General features: G+C 37.7%; 1 protein-coding gene across 2 annotated transcripts in view; it reads right to left on the bottom strand.

Moving 5' to 3' along the window:
- Positions 1 to 25,537, bottom strand: part of LOC128659318 (scinderin-like) — a 105,901-nt gene that overhangs the window by 13,253 nt on the left and 67,111 nt on the right. For both annotated transcript variants that reach the window (XM_053712984.1, XM_053712983.1), the window contains exons 11-13: positions 10,257 to 10,427; positions 8,888 to 9,065; positions 1,963 to 2,084 (exon numbers count right to left, since the gene is read on the bottom strand). In XM_053712984.1, coding sequence (XP_053568959.1) covers positions 1,963 to 2,084; positions 8,888 to 9,065; positions 10,257 to 10,427 — 471 coding nt within the window. The remainder of the gene's footprint in view (positions 1 to 1,962; positions 2,085 to 8,887; positions 9,066 to 10,256; positions 10,428 to 25,537) is intronic.

The following is a 25,537-nucleotide window of genomic DNA, read 5'->3' as shown; positions in this document are numbered from 1 at the left end:
TTTCCACTTGTGAATAATCTTTCTCACTGTAGATTGTTTGGAAATGGCCTTATAACCCTTCCCAGATCAATGGGCAGCAACAATTACTTTTCTAAGATCATTGCCAATGTATTTCCTCCTTGGCATTGTGTTAACACACACCTGAATGCTCTAGACCAGCAAGCTGCTAAAACTTCGACTTTTATAGAGGTGGTCACACTTGCTGATGATCAATTAATCAAGGGCATTTGATTAGCAGCACCTGGCTGCTGCTTAGCCTATTATTTCCTATGGAAGCAGTAAGGGTGTGTTTAGTTTTTCACTCATGGCTTCTCCATTTTGGCTTTATTTTTGTTAAATAAATCATGACACAGTGTAATATGTCATGTGTTGTTGTTCATCTGAGGTTGTATTTACCTAATTTTAAGACCTGCTAAGGGCCACATGATTGTTATTATGTTCTGATACGTAAAACCATAAAAATCAAAGAGGATGTACTTTATTTTTCACATGCCCGTTGTTATGAATAAATAGAACATATTCTTCTATGTGAAGAACATTGGAATGTGAAATATTCCTATTTTCATGTCCAGTTAGCGCGCTTGAGAATATGCAATCATGTTTCCGCGCGAGTAGGGTGTTAGTTTTTTTTTTCCCCACCTTTTTTGACCCCTTGACTTCTATGGGGGTATGCGTTAACGAGAGGAATATTCTTTACTTTTAACTTGTAATACGAGTGCTACCCAACGTGCGCAAAATCCTTAGTTCTAATAGAGTTAGCGCAGGAGCGTTAAATACTGCTCCACTTGTAATTTGGCCCTATATCTTTGTGATACAAATTGTTTCATATAGGCCTAGATACATTAAATCCCACAAAATATTGTAGCTTCCACAAATACAGTTACTATCACCAAAAAATGCAACAAGAAAATGTGTTAAACCTTGAGTTCCCTTACAGGGATATTACAGCCAAAATTAGAATCCACATGGATGCATTTCAGTTTTCAGTAGAAGCCTTTTTGTAATATACATGTGCTTCTAATAAAAACTAGAGCTGTTTCAAAAATATGTTTAAAGGGACAGTCAACACCAGAATTTTTGTTGTTTAATAAGATACATAATCCCTTTATTACCCATTCCCTAGTTTTGCAAAACCAACACTGTTATATTAATACACTTTTTACTTCTGTGACTAACTTGTATCTAAGCATCTTCTGACCGCTCCTAATCACATGACTTTTAGTTATTATCTATTGACTTGGATTTTAGCCAATTAGTGCAGTGTCTGCCACTAGCCACGAGCGTGATCACAATGCTATGTATATGGCTGACATGAACTAGCTCTCCCCTGCTGTGAAAAGCTAATAAAAAAAGTCGTCCTTCAAGGGCTTAAAAAATATCATATGAGCCTTCCTAGGTTTGATAAAAGTAAATTGGAAAGTTGTTTAAAATTACATGCCCTATTTGAAAAATGAAAGGTTTTTTTGGACTTGACTGTCCCTTTAAGTATACACATGGAACCAGCATTTTTAAGTCATCACTTCCTCAGAGAGCCTAAGGTGCTTGCACCATCTGGTAATGAGTCAATGTGTTAATTGCTGACATAATTACAAGCCCCACTTGTGCTCTAAGCAGCTGCAGTATTTAAAATGCTGGTGCACTGAGAATATCTAGCTATGCTTCACATGCATGTGTAGAGAAAAATTTTAACACTAAAACAGTGATAATTTTTACTAGAAGCATTTTTGCCAATACATGTATATTGCAAATATGTTAAATGTTTTTATTAAAAGATGTAATTAATCTATGTGCATTTCAATTTTGACCGTAATGTCCTTGAAAGCTGTAAACTGCTTCTAATGAAGGCTAACGGTGATATGGAAAGCAGTTTCATGTAAGGGAATTTTAACATGGCAGTATAGAGAATATATGGAGAAATGCGGCAGAAATATTTGCCTAAAATGTGTGTAGAAACAAACTCACCACAAACCTCCCTGATCTATTGGAGCAACCATATAATTTTGTTGGGTGATTTTCAAATTGTGTTTCAAGTAAAGGTGATGTCTGGTATTCTTTTTTACCTCCAAGGGTTGACCAGAAAATATCTGTAAGGTACAAACAAATAATATGATAATACCAGAGCTTTTAAGCTTGACAGACACAGAAACCTTCTGTTCTCAGGAAAATGTTGTCCCATTGTTCTAGAGGCATATTAGTACACAATGATCATCATTAAAAAGATATCTACAATATTTATTATAGAACTATGAGCTATAATTTTAAAATTCAAAGTTCATGTCTTTGGAGAAGCTTGCACACTTATGATCTGGTAGACAAGTGGAGCACAAAATATTAGCTCTGATGTGCATTAACATCACTCCGGTGCAATCAATTCTATTTTGGTTCAACATTATTTTTTATTGTGATAGTTTAAGGCACAGTAACATCTGCATGTTGGATAGCATGGGTGCTCTGACTCCTCACATTATAGACTTCTATGGGGGTGCACAGTAAAATCTATATGGGATATTGCTTAAATGCTAATCCAGGGGGTGCGGTAAGCTGATTTTTTTTTTAAGCGCGTCACAGGATCTTTCCCAAACACCTCTCATACCTCTATCCCCACTGGTTACCACCATCTTAGGTACAGGCAGACAGTCTGCAAGTAACAAATATCACTCCCCCCACCCAAACACACTATGATCATTTTTTTTTCTGTAGCTTAGGTTCCCCCTCCAGACAATTTTGTTTCATAGTGTAGGGCCCCATACCTCCCTCTCCCCAGCTTTACATTTTGGCATTAGTATAGGGAACCCTGACTCTCCCTCCCCCCTCTTCTGCTGGACCAATCTCCCACCTCCCTTCTTTCTTCCCAGTGCACCCACTCAGCGCCAACAATGATCGTTACAGAGTGTGGCACAGATAGTGTCACTCTCTGTAACGATGAGCGATCAATGCAGATGCCTTCTATCCCCCCGCTGTAGTCTCCACTGTCTAAGCTGACAGAGGGACTGCAGCATGCGTCTCTATATTGTATATAGGTTTCTCGGCTCGTACTACATTTTGAGACAATTCATTGATGTTTAGAGACATTTTTGAATGTTAAGCAACATTAAGCAATTTCTACATTAAAAATTAGGCAGTCCCCATACATACAACATACGATTCCAATTCCAATACTCCACAGCACCAAGTAATTTTATAAATCTTCTTTTATTGTTTTACAGCATTTAAAAACATAGACAGTGTGGATATGCGACGTTTCTGGAGTACAGTCCCTTAATCATGCATACATAGTGATACACCTGTGTCTTATTTAAAGAGATAGCCAGCCAATCATAGTAAAGTTCAAAAAATGCCTTGCAAGGTATATAACCCTTTCATAGCTAGCTCTTTTCAACTGGAATATACTGACATCTACTGGTCACAATTAAAAACAATTTCAATACACAATAATTTCAATGCAAAAAGACAAGGTTAAACACATAAAGGAGCAAATGTACATTTCAGACTAAAAACTTTTTCGATGTATAGAATATTTTTTTCATCAAATATATATGTCAATTCTACAAGTAAACACAGCTACGCATTACTTGTGGTTCCAATGGGGACTAAAATAAGGTGTGTGCACCTAGAGGAAGACAGACAGATCCCATTCTCTATTTAACCCCTTGGGGTACATTGTATCTAATTTATGGATCCAGAATGCTTCTCTCTGTTTTAAAAGCATTTCTCTATTACCACCTCCCCTGGGTGCACATACCTGATCTATGATTTGCCAACGGAGCTGGCTGATCTGATGGCCATGCTCCAAAAAATGGCATGCTACAGGTGCTTTTTCATCTTTTTTTCGAATGTTAGATTTATGTTGGTTTAAGTCTATTTCTCATACTTTGGGTGGTCTCTCCTACATAAATTCGGGCACACGGACACTTTATAATGTAAACCACAAATGTGGATTCACATGTATAGTAGGATTTCAACTTGAATTTATGTCCACTCCTAGGATGAACAAATTCTTTCCCCTTAATTACAGAGTGGCAATTGCCACATCCCAAACAAGGGTAACAACCAACATTTTTCTCAGTTATATATCTTTCTTTATTTCTCTGATTAGAACCTAAGTCTGACTTAACCAAAATATCGCCAAGATTTTTTTAGACGCCTGTGAGCCATAATGGGCTTATTCTGTAATATTTTTACTCCTTTATTACAGTTCTGAATAATATGCCAATGTTTTCTAATGATACTAGACATCCTATCACTATACTCACTATGTTGGAATATGAATATCAATCTCTCATCCTTTGCCTGTCTGGCTATTTCTTTATCTCTTCTATGGCATACATTCTGAATTTCCTTATCAATTAGCCCCACTGGGTAACCTCTATTAAGGAACTTTTCCCCCATTTCTTTAAACCTTAACTGCTTGGTTTCCTGATCACTTACAATTCTGTCAACTCTAATTAGTTGACTCCTAGGTAAGGAGTTCTTTAATTTGATGTTATGAAAGCTATCATATCTCAAAAGGGTATTACGATCTGTTTCTTTACAATGTATATCTACTTTTAGATCATTTCCCTTTCTATATACTACAGTGTCAAGAAACACCATTCTCTCTTTGCTATATACCAGAGTAAATTCCAGGCTTGCAACTTCTTGATTAATTTCTTCTACAAACTTTACCAGGGAGTCCACGTCACCCCACCATATGCCAAAAATGTCATCTATAAATCGCCACCAGGTGGCGCCATATTTAAAAAATAGATGGTTACTATGATTGGCTGGCTATCTATTTAAATAAGACACAGGTGTATCACTATGTATGCATGATTAAGGGACTGTAGTCCCGAAACGTCACATATCCACACTGTCTATGTTTTTAAATGCTGTAAAACAATAAAAGAAGATTTATAAAATTACTTGGTGCTGTGGAGTATTGGAATTGGAATTGTATTTTGTGGGCTGGAGGTCGCCAGCCTGTCCACTCTGCACCGGGACCCAGAAAGGGGATTGCCCATTGCCGGTCTCCATGTGTTTTGCTGTATGTGTATGAGCGACTTGAGACACGAACAAATAAGGGTAAGAAAGGATATACCTTACATACACGGAAAAGCAACAAAAAACAGATGGTACAAAGGTGTTTATGTACACAGAAATGGAAGCAGCACGTATTACTATCCTCACTAGAGGGTCCAGGGACTTTTTAAAAACCATCCCTATTCAAGACTATGAAAAGAAATATGAGAATTTAAGAAGTAAAAACACTGCTTGGGATTTACATATCACAACCCTCTTTGAATACCACTGAGTTAAAAGGATTCCCAGAGGACTGCGGATGAACACCCGCCCCACATTATTAAGAGAGAATGAGGAATACTGTGGAAAGTTTGAAGCTATCTTGAATAAATGTAGCTATGATTTAATTACCCTGACAGTGGAATACCTGCTAAAAGATGTGGAGCAGCAAGAGAAAGATATCGAAGTATGTAAGAGTGAACTGATTAAATTATTAACCACTGAAGCGCTGGATGAGATTTTGAAAAAAACAGATGAAAAGATCACAAACCTGAAAAAAGGAAATCCAGGAGCGCAAAAGGTTAAAGTTTGTCAGAGACGAAGACGATTACATCAAAGGCAGAGTATACAAGTGGAAATCAGGGTATTTCGATTCACAGAGAGGATTCCCCACAGCATCACAACGACGTCAGGGCCGTTTTGCCAATCAACAACAGAGACGTAGAGAAGGGTGCGGTACTACATCGGAGGCGTCATCTGGATCGTCATCACCTTTTTTATCAAGCGGCGAAGAAGGAACCAAAGAGGTGGAAGGAAACACAGGCGGAGAGCAGTCCAAACGGATGAAGACGAGGGGGCAAGGAAGTCAGAAGCCCCGCAAACAGTAAAAAAAACAATATCCAATACTAAACTGGAAAATAGTGAGTACGAACTTTTGGAGAAGGGTTTGTCTTTTTGCCCATATAAAGATTTCGACTTTTTTGAGTTAAACAAGGACTTATATAGGTTCTTTAGAAACATTAAGTTAAAATTGTTTTTTGATAACCAATATATGGCGACTAAAGATAATGTGGTAAATAAACCTGATAATTATAAACCTATCATACCTAAAAGGTATAATTTACGTAAAAAAAGTACATTTACCCCACATGTGCAAAACAGTAGTCTAGACACATTCACTAAACTAGTTATGGCTGAGGTTAATATGTTAGAAACAAAAATAACAGATATAAGGAATAAGAAAAGGAAGAACTTAAATCTAACTAAGAACGAATGGGAGGCCATAAAAATGATCAAACAAAAAGAGGATAATATTATCATTAAAAGAGCCGATAAGGGCAGAGCCACAATAGTACTTGATAAGGAATATTACATAAGGGAAATTAATACACAATTGCATGATACCAACACTTATCAAAAATTAGATACTAACCCCATCTTTAAGATACAAAAAGAAATCAAGAGAGTAATCACTAATGCAATGACAACAGGGGTAATAGATAAAAAAAATGAGTGAATACTTATACAAAGATCATCCAAGAACACCTATTTTTTATACTATGCCAAAGGTGCACAAAAATATGCAAAGCCCCCCGGGGCGCCCAATTGTTTCAAAAGTTGAATCTGTATTTACCAACATAGCCATTTTTTTGGATAGGGTATTACAACCCTATGTAGAGAGAATGACTTCATATATAAAAGATACAGGGGATTTTATTAATAAACTTTCAACATTGGAGGTAGATTGTTCCAAATGCATATTATACACACTTGACGTGAAAAGCTTATATACCTCAATCAAGAATGAGAGTGGTATAGGTATAATACGCCAATTACTTATGTCATCAGGCCAATATGAGTTGCAGCAAATTTATTTTTTTGAGGAATTGTTAAGGATAGTGTTGTTTTATAATTATTTTCTCTTTATTGATTCCTGGTATATTCAGAAGAAGGGAACTGCCATGGGGTCTAACGTCGCCCCATCATATGCCAATCTCTATATGAACTGTTTTGAAGAAAAATTTGTATAGTAACCATCTATTTTTTAAATATGGCGCCACCTGGTGGCGATTTATAGATTACATTTTTGGCATATTGTGGGGTGACTTGGACTCCCTGGTAAAGTTTGTAGAAGAAATTAATCAAGAAGTGGCAGGCCTGGAATTTACTCTGGTACATAGCGAAGAGAGAATGGTGTTTCTTGACACTGTAGTATATAAAAAGGGAAATTATCTAAAAGTAGATATACATTGTAAAGAAACAGATCGTAATACCCTTTTGAGATATGCTAGCTTTCATAACATAAATTAAAGAACTCCTTACCTAGGAGTCAACTAATTAGAGTTGACAGAATTGTAAGTGATCAGGAAACCAAGCAGTTAAGGTTTAAAGAAATGGGGGAAAAGTTCCTTAATAGAGGTTACCCAGTGGGGCTAATTGATAAGGAAATTCAGAATGTATGCCATAGAAGAGATAAAGAAATAGCCAGACAGGCAAAGGATGAGAGATTGATATTCATATCCCAACATAGTGAGTATAGTGATAGGATATCTAGTATCATTAGAAAACATTGGCATATTATTCAGAACTGTAATAAAGGAGTAAAAATATTACAGAGTAAGCCCATTATGGCTCACAGGCGTGTAAAAAATCTTGGTGATATTTTGGTTAAGTCGGACTTAGGTTCTAATCAGAGAAATAAAGAAAGATATATTACTGAGAAAAATGTTGGTTGTTACCCTTGTTTGGGATGTGGCAATTGCCACTCTGTAATTAAGGGGAAAGAATTTGTTCATCCTAGGAGTGGACATAAATTCAAGTTGAAATCCTACTATACATGTGAATCCACATTTGTGGTTTACATTATAAAGTGTCCGTGTGCCCAAATTTATGTAGGAGAGACCACCCAAAGTATGAGAAATAGACTTAAACCAACATAAATCTAACATTCGAAAAAAAGATGAAAAAGCACCTGTAGCATGCCATTTTTTGGAGCATGGCCCTCAGATCAGCCAGCTCTGTTGGCAAATCATAGATCAGGTATGTGCACCCAGGGGAGGTGGTAATAGACAAATGCTTTTAAAACAGAGAGAAGCATTCTGGATCCATAAATTAGATACAATGTACCCCAAGGGGTTAAATAGAGAATGGGATCTGTCTGTCTTCCTCTAGGTGCACACACCTTATTTTAGTCCCCATTGGAACCACAAGTAATGCATAGCTGTGTTTATTTGTAGAATTGACATATATATTTGATGAGAAAAATATTCTATACATGGAAAAAGTTTTTAGTCTGAAATGTACATTTGCTCCTTTATGTATTTAACCTTGTCTTTTTTGCATTGAAATTATGGTGTATTGAAATTGTTTTTAATTGTGACCAGTAGATGTCAGTATATTCCAGTTGAAAAGAGCTAGCTATGAAAGGGTTATATACCTTGCAATGCATTTTTTGAACTTTGCTATGATTGGCTGGCTATCTCTTTAAATAAGACACAGGTGTATCACTATGTATGCATGATTAAGGGACTGTAGTCCCGAAACGTTGCATATCCACACTGTCTATGTTTTTAAATGCTGTAAAACAATAAAAGAAGATTTATAAAATTACTTGGTGCTGTGGAGTATTGGAATTGGAATCGTATTTTGTGGGCTGGAGGTCGCCAGCCTGTCCACTCTGCACCGGGACCCAGAAAGGGGATTGCCCATTGCTAGTCTCCATGTGTTTTGCTGCATACATGCAACATGCTACATGATATGTAGGTGAACTCCTCTAGAGGGGAACTATTTATTTCAGTATATTCTTTCATTAATTATTATGTGATTTTAGCTTATCATTCATTGAATCTGTATGTTCATTATAACCTGTAATAATATCATATTTTCATACCTGGTTCTCTGCCTTCTTGGATTTTTGATCCATTGAGTTTTAGAAGTTTTACCAGATACTCAGCTCCTTTTAACTCATCTTCATTGGCACCTTTTCCTGCCCATATAATAGCAGAATTCTTTTGAAATTTGAGAACAAAAGCATCGTTTGCATTCAATGAGCCTGCATCAGCATCCACCTGAAATACAATGATTGTTTAGTAGTGGTATTTGTTTTATTTTATTTAAACACATTCCAAAATGTCTAAAATGTAAGGTTTCCATAACAATCAATCAGAATTCCCATGCATATATTTGCAACTTTGAGCACTTCCAAGTTAAACACTTTGTCATATACCATTTCCATTTAATACACTGTTAACACCATTTTTTTGTTTTTTATGATAGAAATACTTGAAATTGCATTGTTCTTTACTCTGAAGTAAGTATATTTCTTAGTTTGGTTTTAGCACACAAGAAAAAGCCAGAACAGGGTTTTGGGTTTTGTAGCATGCCCCATAAAGTCTATGGGGAGAGGGAGTTAGTGTGACTGCACTATCCGAAAATCTTTTTACTTTTAACTTAATATGAGCACAAGAATAGGAGCGTTATTGATTAAACTTGAGTAGTGTTAGTGCTCAGAAGCGCTAATATTTTTGCACCCCACTTGTAATCCAGCCCTATGTCTAATATGAGTCAAATACAGTATTCAAATCAATGTGAGTTTCATTGCCTTCATACTTAGGGTCTTGTGATCAAAAACTTGTCCGCAGGTGGATAAATTATGCAAACCTTTTGGCATACTTTTTTGAGCATTATATTATAATATATGTGTTTCTTCTACACATCCAGAACACTGCATAGCCAGATAAACAGCCCTCAAGGTAAAATGTATCAAAACGTTTGAAGGATCTTATAGTACTGACTCGGCCATAGATTTTATCGCCAGAGTGGAGAGATTTAGATATATTTTAGGTCTAGGAATACAAATAAAACATTTACAATCTAATGCCTTATTATTTGCTATGTAACATAAAAATATTAAAACTAAAATTAATCAAACTCACTTTTTAGATTAATATTTTTTAACTGTATGTGCCCAGACATATCATCTAAACATGAAGTAAACTTCCTTAAGCAAGATACTGAGGTTTCAATAGAAGTTTTTATTTTGTTGAATTGCGCAAGAGACCTTACAGATCAGATTTAACACTAGCAGCACATTTTTAAATCAAGCTTTAATGCAACTAGCCCAGCAAGTAAATAAATATGGCCGTTATTACCCTTGGCTCATATTGGAAAAGAAACTAAAATGTAGTTTTAGGTAATGTTCCCAAAGCAATTGAGTGATGCACAGGAACAGTAAATACATAATATAAATTATATTTTACCTCTACTATCCTTGTAATAGATCCTAAGTTCTTGCGGACTTGAAACAGACGTATGGGACGAGGAGGTGCTTGGCCTCCCTTTCTAGAAGTACCATCTTTGTATATAATAAGAGGTTTGTCTTTGAATATACTGAGTAAATGTGATGGCTCCTTTCCTTGGGTAACTCGAATCTACAAACCAACAAGGAGAATTAGAATAAATGCAAAATGGTTTAAGCATGATATCAAATAAAATAAAAATACATGAAAGGTCCAAGGCTAAAGATATTTCTGTCATGGAAAGATTATTCATGCCTACATTTGATCAGCTTTATAGCTTTATACAAATGTTTGCATCAAGACTATTGCCGGCTGAACAAACAATAACATAATTTGAACATAGACAAGATGCACAAGTGCATATATAGAAAAAAATAAGTAAACAAGTTTAAATGTTACAGCAACATTTAGAAGATATAGAAAACCATTCACATAGGATCAATTTAAAGGGACAGTCTAAACTAGAATTGTTATTGTTTAAAAAGATAGTTAATCCCTTTATTATCCATTCCCATGTTTTGCATAACCAATACAGTTATATTAATATAATTTTTACCTCTGTGATTACCTTATATCTAAGCCTCTGCCGACTGCCCCCTTTTGTCAGTTCTTTTGACAGACTTTGCATTTTAGCCAATCGGTGCTGACTCCTAGGTAACTCCACTGGCGTAAGCACAATGTTATTTATTTGGCACACATGAACTAACGCCCTCTAGTTCTTAAAAACGGTCAAAAATGCATTTAGATCAGAGGCGGCCTTCAAGGACTAAGACATTAGCACATGAGCCTACCTAGGTTTAGCTTTCAACTAAGAATACCAAGAGAACAAAACAAAATTAATGATAAAAGTAAACTGTAAACTTGTTTAAAATTACATTTCCTATCTGAATCATGAAAGTTTATTTTTGACTAGACTGCCCCTTTAAGGATCATAAGGATATCAGTATGGCCTAACTATAAAAATCTAATTAGATTTACTTTAGAGACCTTCCTAACAATTACAATAGAGAGAGCAGTGCACATAGATTAGGATGAAATAAGGAAGCAAAAGAGGGTACAAAATACTCAAGGCCAGTGATTGCTAAACGTTTGAACTACACAGATAAGATTAAAACCAACAGAGAGATATTGTTAGATGGGAAAAAAAACTTTTTATCTTTTAAGATTTTGCTGCTGATACAGCTAGAAAAATAAAACAAATGCCATTAGTCTGTAACATATTAATAAAAAGGACAGTCAAGTCAATATTACACTTTCATGATTCAGATAGGGCATGCCATTTTATACAACTTTCCAATTTATTATATAATCAAATTTGCTTTGTTCACTTGGTATTCTTTGTTGAAAGCTTAACCTAGATAGGCTAATTTCTAAGCCCTTGAAGGCCGCCTCTTATTCCAGTGAATTTGACAGTTTTTCAGTTAGACAGCGCTAGTTCACGTGTGCCATATAGATAACATTGTGTTCACTTCCGTGCACTGATTGGCTAAAAGGCATGTCTGTCAAAAGAACTGAGATAAGGGGGTAGTCTTCAGAGGCTTAGATACAAGGTAATCACAGAGGTAAAAAGGGTATTATTATAACAGCTTTGGTTTTGCAAAACTGGGGAATGGGTAATAAATGGATTATCTATCGCCTAGATTTAGAGTTTTGCGTTAGCCGTCAAAACCAGCGTTAGGGGCTACTAACGCTGGTTTTGGGCTACCGCTGGTATTTAGAGTCGTGTAGGTAAGGGTCTAACGCTCACTTTCCAGCCACGACTTTTCCATACCGCAGATCCCCCTACGCCATTTTCGTATCCTATCTTTTCAATGGGATCTTTCTAACGCTGGTATTTAGAGTCTTGGCTGGAGTGAGAGTTAGAACTCTAACGACAAAACTCCAGCCGCAGAGAAAAGCCAGGAGTTAAGAGCTTTTTGGGCTAACGCCGGTTCATAAAGCTCTTAACTACTGTGCTCTAAAGTACACTAACACCCATAAACTACCTATGTACCCCTAAACCGAGGTCCCCCCACATCGCCGCCACTCTAATACATTTTTTTAACCCCTAATCTGCCGACCGCACACCGCAGCAACCTACGTTATCCCTATGTACCCCTAATCTGCTGCCCCTAACACCGCCGACCCCTATATTATATTTATTAACCCCTAATCTGCCCCCCCCAACGTTGCCGCCACCTACCTACAATTATTAACCCCTAATCTGCCGACCGGACCTCACCGCTACTATAATAAAGTTATTAACCCCTAATCCGCCTCACTCCCGCCTCAAAAACCCTATAATAAATAGTATTAACCCCTAATCTGCCCTCCCTAACATCGCCAACACCTAACTTCAATTATTAACCCCTAATCTGCCGACCGGACCTCGCCGCTACTCTAATAAATGGATTAACCCCTAAAGCTAAGTCTAACCCTAACACTAACACCTCCCTAAGTTAAATATAATTTTTATCTAACGAAATAAATTATTTATTATTAAATAAATTATTCCTATTTAAAGCTAAATACTTACCTGTAAAATAAACCCTAATATAGCTACAATATAACAAATAATTATATTGTAGCTATTTTAAGATTACTATTTATTTTACAGGCAACTTTGAATTTATTTTAACTAGCCAATCAGATTGAGCTTGCATTCTATTGGCTGATCGGAACAGCCAATAGAATGCAAGCTCAATCTGATTGGCTGATTGGATCAGCCAATCGGATTGAACTTGAATCTGATTGGCTGATTCCATCAGCCAATCAGAATTTTCTTACCTTAATTCCGATTGGCTGATAGAATCCTATCAGCCAATCGGAATTCGAGGGACGCCATCTTGGATGACGTCCCTTAAAGGAACCGTCATTCGTCGGGAAGTCGTCGGCCAGGATGGATGTTCCACCTCGGCGGGATGAAGATGGAGCCGGAAGAAAGAAGATTGAAGATGCCGCTTGATAGAAGACTTCAGCCGGATCATGGATCTCTTCAGCCTCCGCTTGGATCAAGACTTCCGCCGGATCATGGATCTCTTCAGCCCCCGCTTGGATCAAGACTTCAGCCGGATCATGGATCTCTTCAGCCCCCGCTTGGATCAAGACTTCAGCCGGATGATGGACCTCTTCAGCCCGATGATGGACCTCTTCAGCCCCCGCTTGGGCTTGGATGAAGATTTCGGAGCCTCTTCTGGACGGATCGGTGATACCCGGCGTGGTGAAGATAAGGTAGGGAGATCTTCAGGGGCTTAGTGTTAGGTTTATTTAAGGGGGGTTTGGGTTAGATTAGGGGTGTGTGGGTGGTGGGTTGTAATGTTGGGGGGGGTATTGTATTTTTTTTTTTACAGGCAAAAGAGCTGTTTTCTTTGGGGCATGCCCCGCAAAAGGCCCTTTTAAGGGCTGGTAAGGTAAAAGAGCTTTTCAATTTTTATTTTAGAATAGGGTAGGGCATTTTTTTTATTTTGGGGGGCTTTGTTATTTTATTAGGGGGCTTAGAGTAGGTGTAATAAGCTTAAAATTGTTGTAATTTTTTATAATGTTTGTAAATTATTTTTTTATTTTTTGTAACTTAGTTCTTTTTTTATTTTTTGTACTTTAGTTAGTTTATTTAATTGTATTTATTTGTAGGTATTTATTTAATTAATTTATTGATAGTGTAGTGTTAGGTTTAATTGTAACTTAGGTTAGGATTTATTTTACAGGAAATTTTGTAATTATTTTAACTAGGTAGCTATTAAATAGTTATTAACTATTTAATAGCTATTGTACCTAGTTAAAATAAATACAAAGTTGCCTGTAAAATAAATATTAATCCTAAAATAGCTACAATATAATTATTCGTTATATTGTAGCTATATTAGGGTTTATTTTACAGGTAAGTATTTAGCTTTAAATAGGAATAATTTATTTAATAATAAATAATTTATTTCGTTAGATAAAAATTATATTTAACTTAGGGGGGTGTTAGTGTTAGGGTTAGACTTAGCTTTAGGGGTTAATCCATTTATTAGAGTAGCGGCGAGGTCCGGTCGGCAGATTAGGGGTTAATAATTGAAGTTAGGTGTTGGCGATGTTAGGGAGGGCAGATTAGGGGTTAATACTATTTATTATAGGGTTTTTGAGGTGGGAGTGAGGCGGATTAGGGGTTAATCCATTTATTATAGTAGCGGTGAGGTCCGGTCGACAGATTAGGGGTTAATAATTGTAGGTAGGTGGCGGCGACATTGGGGGGGGCAGATTAGGGGTTAATAATTATAATATAGGGGTAGGCGGTGTTAGGGGCAGCAGATTAGGGGTACATAGGGATAATGTAGGTTGCGGTGGTGTACGGAGCGGCAGATTAGGGGTTAAAAGTCTAATGCAGGTGTTAGCAATAGCGGGGGCGGCAGATTAGGGGTTAATAAGTGTAAGGCTAGGGGTGTTTAGACTCGTGGTTCATGTTAGGGTGTTAGGTGCAGACTTAGGAAGTGTTTCCCCATAGGAAACAATGGGGCTGCGTTAGGAGCTGAACGCTGCTTTTTTGCAGGTGTTAGGTTTTTTTTCAGCTCAAACTGCCCCATTGTTTCCTATGTATGAATCGTGGACGAGCACGTTTTTTAAGCTGGCCGCGTCCGTAAGCACCGCTGGTATTGAGAGTTGCAGTGGCGGTAAATTATGCTCTACGCTCCCTTTTTGGAGCCTAACGCAGCCATTCTGTGAACTCTAAATACCAGCGGTATTTAAAAGGTGCGGGGGGAAAAAAGCATGCGTAGCTAACGCACCCCTTCTAACGTAAAACTCTAAATCTAGCCGTTAGTTTTTAAACAATTTGCAAACCCCTACAGGTTAATCCTAAATCAACTGAGAAAATCTGTTTGCAATTTCTTTTTTTTTATTATTCTATGTATTATTGGAGATAATTTTTTTCCATTTTTTTTTTTTTTTTTTTTTTAACTTTGAATACATTTTAAAGAAACTATTGGGTAGATTTATCAAACAGCAGATGCTGCAATCTACCCCCGAAGTTTCAGGTCCGCCTGAAACTTAAGTTAAGAAGCAGCAGTCATAACTCATCCGCCACCTCTGAGGTAAGATCGGGATGATTGACACCCCCTGTTAGCGGGGCGATTGACCGCGAATGTGCAGGAGGCAGCGTTGCACAAGCATTTCACCTGAAATGATTGTGCAATGATAAATGCAGACAGTAGACATGTGCATGGCGAAAAAATTCGGTTCGGATCGATTCAGATTTTTTTGAATTTCGGTTCGGAGCGATTCGAATTCGGAAAAATTTGAATCGATTCAGTTCGGATTTGTTTCGGATTCATTCAGATTAGAATAAATTCAGTTCGGTTTTGTTTCGGATTCATTCGGATTCGAATAAATTTGGCTGGATTCGGTTCGGTTCGGTTCGGAAATTCGGAATTTCGGTAAGTGTTAGGTGGGATTAGACTAGTATTATGTACTAAATTCTGCTGGATTCGGTTCAATTCGGTTCAGTACGGTTCGGAATTTCGGTAAATGTTAGGTGGGATTAGACTTATACTGTACAATACTAGTGTAATCCATGGCCATCCGAATTTACCGAATAAATCCGAAGTAATTCGGATTTATTCGGTAATTCGGCAGTATTTTAATTCGGAAATTCGTTTCGATCCGAATTGCTGAATTTGCAGAATTTTCCGAATTTCCGAAACGAATCGCACATATCTAGCAGACAGTGTATTCTGTCAGCATTTATCAATGTCTGCCCAACATTTGACAAATCTACCCCTTTGACATTTTCTTTTTTGTTCTCAATTTCCTCTTCTTATAAACATAATTTAATTACTAGATAATTTGATCACTAAGGAACAAACATAACTTATGCAGAGACAAAGAAAAACTACCAACCGAAGAAAATGTCACATTTCTGGAATTATGAAAAATGTACAGAAATGGCTATATTATAATTAAATGCAGAAAAAAGCTTTTGATTGCTTGAATTGAGACCTTTTTTTTTTTTTACAGTAATATGGTTTTCAATGTGATTGTATTAGTTTAATATCATTACTTTATTCAGAATCAATTTCCTCCTTGATTATTAATGGCAATGTAACCTCATGAATAATATTCTGCAGGGTTGCTCTTTATCTCTCCTTTTATTTAATTTTGCTGTTAAATTAAGAATTTATATTAAAGGAACACTATAGTCAAAATAAACTTTCAAGATTCAGATTATCACATTTTGTTCAGTCATTTTATATTCAAACGTTCTGAGGCCCCACGTCTACTGAGCATGTGCACAAGCGCACAGGGTATACATATGCTAGTCGTGATTGGCTGATGTCTGTCAAATGATACAAGGTGTCTGAAAATGGCAAAAACAAAAATAGCCAGAAAAAAATCTACTGCTTATTTTAAATTCTGAGTAAGTGTTATTGCAATGTATTTTTATTATGCACCTGTTAATTATGCAATTCTACTGTATCTAGTGGTCATTTAAGGGAATTCAATTGGGAATGACAGCAAATTTATCTGCATGCAGATGATTTATTGTTATTTATTAGCAACATGGATGAGAATATTTATATGATTTTGAATATAAGAATAATTATTTCCCCTAATCCAAAAGATTGGTGTGTTATTAATATTATTTCACATTTTAGCACAATTCTTGTATTTAGTTAATACAAGAATTGAAATTACAATTTAACTTATTAATTAGACATCTATTTTCATATTTTCAAATTAAATATTAGTTAGAATTCATGAAGGAATCCGTTTGGTCCGTAAACAATTTCTACAGGGGAAATTTTCAATTTCTCTCTTCTATTCATTTATTAGTGATCTAAACAAACAAACATATTTAAATTAGATTGTTGAAAAATTGAATAAATTAGGAACATTAAAATTAGCAGGGTATTAACTACTTCAGTGTTTAACAAGAACAAATGAAGCATTCCTTTCCTCACCCATTAGAGAAATACAGGTTACACTTACATTTACTAAACATTACTCCAGGTATGATGCCTAAATGTTTAAAGGGATAGTGTATTGTAATATTTTTCTCTCTATTGTTCCAATTAAACCATTTTTACATGCTGGAGTGTACTAAAATATTTACATATAGCTTATTTACCTTGATTTACCTTCTTCCCCACCTATACTGAAAATATCAATACTTAAATGGACACTAAAGCCAAAATTTTACTTTGATGATTCATATAAAGCATGCAGTTTAAAGAGACTTTCTAATTTTCTTTCATTATCAAAAAGGGCATAGTTTTTTTATATGCACACTTTGAGGCACCAGCTCTTTGTGAGCATGTGAAAGAGTTTCCTGTATACATATATGAGCAGGGGTGGTAAAATATCACTATAAGTCTCCTAACCCAGAGAGAAAAAGTCATATTCTTTACTTGTCCGCTGCAATTTCGTACTCGTCCAGGAATAGTGGACTAGTGGAAATGTTAAGCCCTGTATATGAGCCTGTTATTGGCTAATGACTGTCATGATACAGTGGGATGACAAATTGAAGTGCATTCTGAAAAACATCTACTGCTCATTTAAAATTTAGGGCTAAATTACAAGTGGAGCATTAATTACCACTCTCACTTGAGCGTTAACTGACAGAATTAAACTTTTTGCATGTTAAGCCACTGGATATTGCTTTCACTATATTGACTTCAATGGAGTAAGGAAGTTAAAAAAAAATAATAAACACCTATACACATTAAGCCCCATCATATTAAACTTACTTTAATAACACCAAACTGCCATATCCCCCTACTCTTTTAACCCAGCTAGATTATGAAACCTGTATTAGCCACATCCCTGTCACATGCTACCCCTTTACACTATTTACACTTAATCCACCATAACTCCATCACTATTAACCCCGAAACCACCAGAACCCCCCTGCAATAACTTCCCTAACCTATTAAACCCTAAACGGCTACAACCCACACCGCCATAAACCCTACACTACTTAACTCCTAAACCGCCATTAACCCCACCCAAATACCTACACTTCATGATCCCTAAACCACCAAATAAAAAACACTACTAGTAAAAAAAAATATCAAACATAAAAAAACACTACTATAAAAATCCCTATCCTAAAACTAAAGTACCCTAAAACAAACTTCCATAGAAAAACCCTATACTAAAACTAAAATAACCCCACAAATAAAAGGGCATTTGTCATGCAGTGCCCTAGTTTAAAGGGACAGTATGCACTCATTTTCATATAACTACATGTAATAGACACTACTATAAAGAATAAGATGCACAGATACTGATATAAAAATCCAGTATAAAACTGTTTAAAAACTTACTTAGAAGCTCTCAGTTTAGCTCTGTTGAAAAGGTAGTTGGTAAGTGGGAAATAAGACACTCCCCCCTCCCCCTTCTTTTGCATATGAAAAGACCCACAAACAGGAGTAAGCTGGAGTAGGAAGCTGACGGTATTCACATACAACTTTGGGGCTTGGTTAGGAGTCTGAAAACCAGAGCAATGTTATTTAAAAATAAGCAAAACTATACATTTAAAAACAAAAAAACTTTAACGGCTATATAAATAGATCATCTACAAAACATTTATGCAAAGAAAAAATGAGTGTGTAATAATTAAGTGCTTATAGCTCTTTTGCAAAAAAAGATATCTGAGCTCTATTGCAGAAAAAAATCTATCCTGAGGTTGTATTTACCTAATTTTAAGACCTGCTAAGGACCAGATGATTTTTATTATGTCCCGATACTTAAAACCATAGAGTTCAAAGAGGGTGCATTTTCTTTTTCATATGACTGTAGGTAGGATCAGGCTGCAGGGACCTAGCTGTTGAATGGTAGCTGCACTTACATATCAATGTGTTCAGCTAGCTCCTAGTAGTGCATTGCTGCTTCTTCTATAAAGTTTATCACGAGAATTAAGCAAAATAGATGATAGAAGTAAGAATGAAAGTTGTTTAAAACTTTATGTTCTGTCTGAACCATCAAAGAAAAATTGGGGTCTCATGTCCCTTTAAAGAAACAGCAGTATTTTCAAGACATTTCTGTTGTGCTTCTATAGAATATCACATTAGCCATAGAAAACCATAGAATTCAAAGAGAGTGTACTCTCTTTTTCACATGACTGTATATACTGAGAGAGAGAGCGCAAAAGAGAGGTGGGAGAGAGCGCAAAAGAGAGGGGGAGAAAGAGCAAAAGAGAGGAATGGGGAGAGAGACAGAGCAAAAGAGAGGGGGGAGAGAGAGAGCTCAAAAGAGAGGGGGAAGAGAGAGCACAAAAGAGAGGAGGGAGAGAGAGAGCACAAAAGAGAGGAGGGAGAGAGAGAGCACAAAAGAGAGGAGGGAGAGATTGCAAAAGAGAGGGGGAGAGAGAGCGCAAAAGAGAGGGGGAGAGAGAGAGAGCAAAAGAGAGGGGGGAGAGAGTGCAAAAGAGAGGGGGGAGAGAGAGAGTGCAAAAGAGAGGGGGGAGAGAGAGAGAGCAAAAGAGAGGGGGGAGAGAGAGCGCACAAAAAAAGGGGGGAGTGCAAAAGAGAGGTGGGAGATAGAGAGGGCAAAAGAGAGGGGAGAAAGAGCAAAAGAGAGGGATGGGGAGAGAGACTGAGCAAAAGAGAGGGGGAGAGAGAGAGCGCAAAAGAGAGGGAAAAGAGAGCGAGCACAAAAGAGAGGGGAGAGAGAGAGCACAAAAGAGAGTAGGGAGAGATCGCAAAAGAGAGGGGGGAGAGAGAGCGCAAAAGAGAGGGGGAGAGAGAGAGCACAAAAGAGGGGGGGAGAGAGAGAGTGCAAAAGAGAGGGGGAGAGAGGGAGCGCAAAAGAGAAGGGGAGAGAGAGAGAGCGCAAAAGAGAGGGGGAGAGAGAGTGCACAAAAGAGAGGGGGAGAGAGAGAGCGCAAAAGAGGAGGGGAGAGAGAGAGCGCAAAAGAGGGGCAAGAGAGAGTGCAAAAGAGAGAGGGAAGAGAGAGAGTGCAACAGAGAGAGGGAGAGAGAGCGCAAAAGAGAGGGGGAAGAGAGAGCAAAAGAGAGGGGAGAGAGAGAGAGCACAAAAGAGAGGGGGGGAGAGCAAAAGAGAGGGGGGGGAGAAAGCAAAAGAGAGGGGGGGGGGGAGAGGGAGCAAAAAGAGAGGGGAAAGAGCAAAATAGAGGGGAGAGAGCAAAATAGAGGGGAGAGAGAGCAAAAGAGAGGGGCGGATAGAAAGAGCTAAAGAGAGGGGGTAGAGAGAGCGCAAAAGAGAGGGGGAGAGCACACAAAAGAGGGGGGAGAGAGAGCAAAAGAGAGGAGGGAGAGAGAGAGCAAAAGAGAGGGGGAGGGAGAGAATGCAAGGGGTGGGACCGCTGTACTGCAAAAAATGGCCCGTGTGAACACAAGTATAACATATTCTGCTATGTGCAGAAAATTGGAATCCAAGAAAAAACAATTTGGCTGACAAGATCACCTATTCATACAGTCCCCAAAATTATGTATACTATGTTGGGAAAAGGTGCTGGTACTTAGGGAGTGTAATGGCACATGTGATAAAACACGTATGTGATACACAACAAAGTTGTTGTCAATTAATTCCTTGATACAGTTCAGCCTGTGTGTTTAGAGCAATATAGTTGTTGAATAGTGAGTTGATGCATACACCGCTTCATACGGTACAATCCGTGTAAGACACTGGGTAACAGAGCTTAATATTGTGTAGTGAATTACTTAGCCAATTATACAGCAATATATAGCAATCACCGCCCTGCCACAGTGTTATCCGTGTACTCACAGTCAATTCTGAGGGAGACTGGCGACTCCGGTGATCCTGGGCTGTCTCGCGGTTCCTTCCTCTGGGTTTACTTGCGGATATGCCTAACACCGCTCGCCAAACAAACTCCTCTCCAACAGGTAGATCCAAACACACACAGGCCTTGGCGTGACTCACTGCTGACGTTAACAATCCTGATTGGTTAACCGTTGCACACCTTCCTTCCTCCCATTGGACAATAAGTACCAGCACTCACTCCTTTAATACGATCCTCGGTGAAACGGCAAAATGAATCCAAAAATGATAGAACAGGTCCGGGGTCAGATTTAAAAAATCAAAAACTTTATTGTAACAATTTAAAATCCAAACATGGGGACAGAACACAGAAAGTCCCAAACACCTAGAACTGTGGCTTACGCGTTTCGGCCGTAGCCTTACTCATAGCCAATATCACATTGCTAATCAATTCAGTTTAAAAAAGGCCCCCCCTGGGCTGTGATTGGTTCAAAAACAATAGGCGTGTTTGAACTTTGATTAGTTTCCTGTGATATATATATATTTGTCTGTGAAATGCCTTATAATCATTGCTTTATTATGCTGGTTTGACTTGTAGTTGACACTTGTTAAGTTTCACAGGAAACTAATCAAAGTTCAAACACGCCTATTGTTTTTGAACCAATCACAGCCCAGGGGGGGCTTTTTTAAACTGAATTGATTAGCAATGTGATATTGGCTATGAGTAAGGCTACGGCCGAAACGCGTAAGCCACAGTTCTAGGTGTTTTGGACTTTCTGTGTTCTGTCCCCATGTTTGGATTTTAAATTGTTACAATAAAGTTTTTGATTTTTTAAATCTGACCCCGGACCTGTTCTATCATTTTCAGAAAATTGGAATGTCAAATAATTACAGTAAATACACATTATAACACTTTATTTAAAATTAATATTGCATAAATATGCTTTTACATGTTTTTTTTTTTTTTTTTTAACTTTTTTATTGAAGTTTCAAGTCGAGATAAAATACAGACTTTGCCCATCAACAATAGTAACATCCAAATATGACACACAATATTGTTACATACACGTGTACTATGCAGCTAGAAGGAGAGTAACAGTTCCAAGCCTCACTTTGAGATATCGATGTTCAGGCGTGCAAAGATAATCATATCAAAATCAATATTCAGAGACAAACCGTAGCAAATGGAGGCGTATGTCATGACTAAAGAGGTGTCAACTATAATTTTGGGCTAACCAATATATAACTTCATTTTATGTGTTATCAACTGGAGTCTGGTCTCCACATCTATAATATGAAGAAAGTAAAAATAGCCTTTATACCTGTCTTGATGTGGAGAGTTGGCTTTTAAGGTGACCACAGGTGAGTCACAAAGAGGGGGAAAGAGAGGGGGGTGCAGTGGGCAAGAGCCACTCGAATTATGGGGGAGGTGGAAGGGGGCGGGGGAGAAAAGGAGAGCGGAGCCAACTATGGTAAGGTTACAGGATGAGCTTATTCATGGTATTATGTAGACTATAGATGAAAATATGTTTTCTGTGTTATGTATACCTAAGGGCGTAAGTAGTTATAGCAATGTTAGTTGAGAGGAGGGGGGGATAAGGAGGATGGAGTATTCCATGTGTGCCCCATAAGGGGTCACGCCGGAAGAGACAGGTAATTAATATAGAGCGGGGGTGTTAATATAGGGGCATCTTATCCATTTTACTAGTCTAGTGGCAAATAGCTCCATGGCAATCTCAGGTCCAACTAAGAATTTGGGAGGTGAAAATAGTTAAGCAATACTCAATACTCGTCCTAGAGGTGAGTCCGGGGGTCATCAGCATATAATATGAACCTTACAAGGGGGATTCCCTATATGTATATTGTTAATTGTACATTAACCCGTATAATTGCTAAGTAAATTTATGTGTGGGCAATAGACAAAATGACTTATCTGCTTGTATTACTTCAGATGTAGTGGTATATGATAGACATATAAATATCATATGAAATAAGCAAGAATTAGTAGGGTATATTATCTTCTATAGCTGAACAGAGGTCTGCATGATTAATAGTTGATAGTGCATGGACCAGAATAGTGAGAGAGGTACATAATGGGGTTAAAACTATTCGCCAGCTATTCTAAAGTTGGGAGGGTGCAGGAAGTCTGCATACAGTAGAAGTGAAAGTAAGTATAACAGCATGGCTGCTATCTGAATTAGCTCTCAGAACACTAGTAATACATTTTATACATGAAATCCCCTCTAATACATTATGATCCCCCACAATATCACACTGGGTATATGACAAGGAATTAAGAAAAAAATGTTAACAATAAATCGCTAAACTGTTGAAACTTGCGTATAAGCTAAATGAACCTGAGCAATCATAGAACCCTTTAACAATAATAACTTCTAACCGGATCGCCCATCAGATATTAAAGTCCACATTCAGGGAGGGAGAGTGAAACAAACATGAGAATAGAGTTGCAGAGATTAGGGTCCACTGTATATAAATGGGGTATCTTTAGGTACTTCACGCAATGCCGGTCTTCCAGCATAGCTCGGCCTGAGGACCACGGAGGGCCCTACTAATTAGTTCAGTATTACAGTTCATGGACCGAATCATGGAGCCCACCTGCATGCTGCCATCAGTACTGCGTGAATGTAGCTCAGATAGAGGAAACAGATCTCTCAGTACTATGCTGCCCTTATATCTAGGTTGCTCACTGTGTGGCAAAGACTCTACAAGTGACAAGACGGGAGGTCTGCTGTACTGCATCGTGAAGAGGGACTTAGGCCTCACTCCTCTGTCTGCGTGGAAATTTCTCACGTCGTCACCGGTCTTCTCTATGTCAGAGCCGGGGTGCGCAGCTTTCAAGTATAGAGGAGGAGGCAGGTTATCCTCTAAGCCGTTGGGTGTGATCAGGTTCACCTCAACCCCCACTCCGGCCGGCCGCTCCGGAACAGGAGTCGGGTGGATCAGGGTGACATCGGCGGTAAGAACAGGCTGCTGGGAGAAGGTAAAGAGGCCTTGTCTGGCTGTGTCCGCCATCTTATCCCCTTCAAGCAGATGCGCCACCGGGGCGGGTAGATTGTCAGAGTCTTCTTCTGGTGAGTCCGGTGCTTCTTCTCGGCTGAGAGACAGGCATCGAGAGAGGTTAGCAAACTGGGTGTCCATGCGGTGGCTTAGTAGGGTTAATGCATCCAAAATTAAGGAGGCCATCTTCTCGGCTAAAAGGGGGATCAGGTCTCCCTCTGCAGGCTGAGCCGTGTGAAAGAGTCTAGCGGTTAAGAGCTATCTGAGTCTGGAGGGCTCCGGTAGAGGCAATGAAAGCAGTCAGCTCCTCGCTACTAAGGGAGACGCTGAAACCACATCGACACTGTTACCTCAGTTGTTCTCACAGTCCTCTGCCAAATGGCTCAAAATTTAGTCAGAGAAGGCTATAATTTAATCTGAGGTCATATTTGCCTTATAAAACAGCATTTTAGGGCTATTTGTGGCTTTTATTGGTGCTTTAGAGCAGGAGTTCTAAAAATCTGCGTCTGCTCGGCTCAAGAGTTGGCTCCGCCCCGCTTTTACATGTTTTAATCTACTTAACTGCAAAGGGCTCCAATGCGCACACACACACAAACACACACACACATATATATATATATATATATATATATATACAGTATATGTGTGTGTGTGTGTGTGTGTGTACATATGTATTCATTTGTGTATATATCTGCTGTAAATATAAATACCTACGTACACACATATAAACACACACACACACAAACATATATAATATATATTATTAGATTTTGTTATTATGAGTGTAACTGTACTTTGTAATGTATTTTTGTGATCCTTTTTTTTTGTTTTGCAAAACAGTTAATCAGAACTCTGAGGATGCGCTTGAAATACAAGCAAAAAACCTGACACACTGAAACACCCGTGATAAATCCCTTTTCGCTCACGATAAACTGTTTAGCACTATTCTTATAGTACCCTGTCTCTTTAAAGATTCACGTTTTATTTGTTGCAAATATAATTTCTTGGATACAAACATTACTCATTATGTTTGATCCTGCGCAAAGATTTGTAATTTTTTGGGTCAGAATCAATCAATTTATTAATTGGATTTTTAATATAAAAGTAACTATACAATTAAATAATGTTTTTTTGTCTGATGGGAGTGGAAGAGGGAAGATCAAATTCAAGATTTATTAATCTAACTATCTTGAAGAGTAGAAAATTAATCTCCTAAATCTAAAAACGCTCCAAAATTAAAAACATTAATACATTTATTTAAAAATGCATCTAATAATAGAAAAATATAACATTAGGATGAATTTAGAGTAAATGGTTGACAGTTTTAAAATTAAATGGTGCAGATTTATTCAAACATACTCAGTAAATATACAGAAGCAGATCATACGTATATATAAACAATAAAGGGCCAAATTAAAAGTGGCACGCTATTTCGTGCTTTGCTCGCACGCAAACACCACTAGAAGTAAACTTTTATTACAAGTTGAGGTCTTTAGTCATGCTGCTAACCCGACTAGTGCAAATATAGT

This window comes from Bombina bombina, chromosome 5 (assembly GCF_027579735.1).
Source record: "Bombina bombina isolate aBomBom1 chromosome 5, aBomBom1.pri, whole genome shotgun sequence".
NCBI classification, from domain to species: Eukaryota; Metazoa; Chordata; class Amphibia; order Anura; family Bombinatoridae; genus Bombina; species Bombina bombina.
The sequence above is the reverse complement of the archived record's forward strand: the minus strand, read 5'-3'. Positions and strand labels throughout refer to the sequence as shown.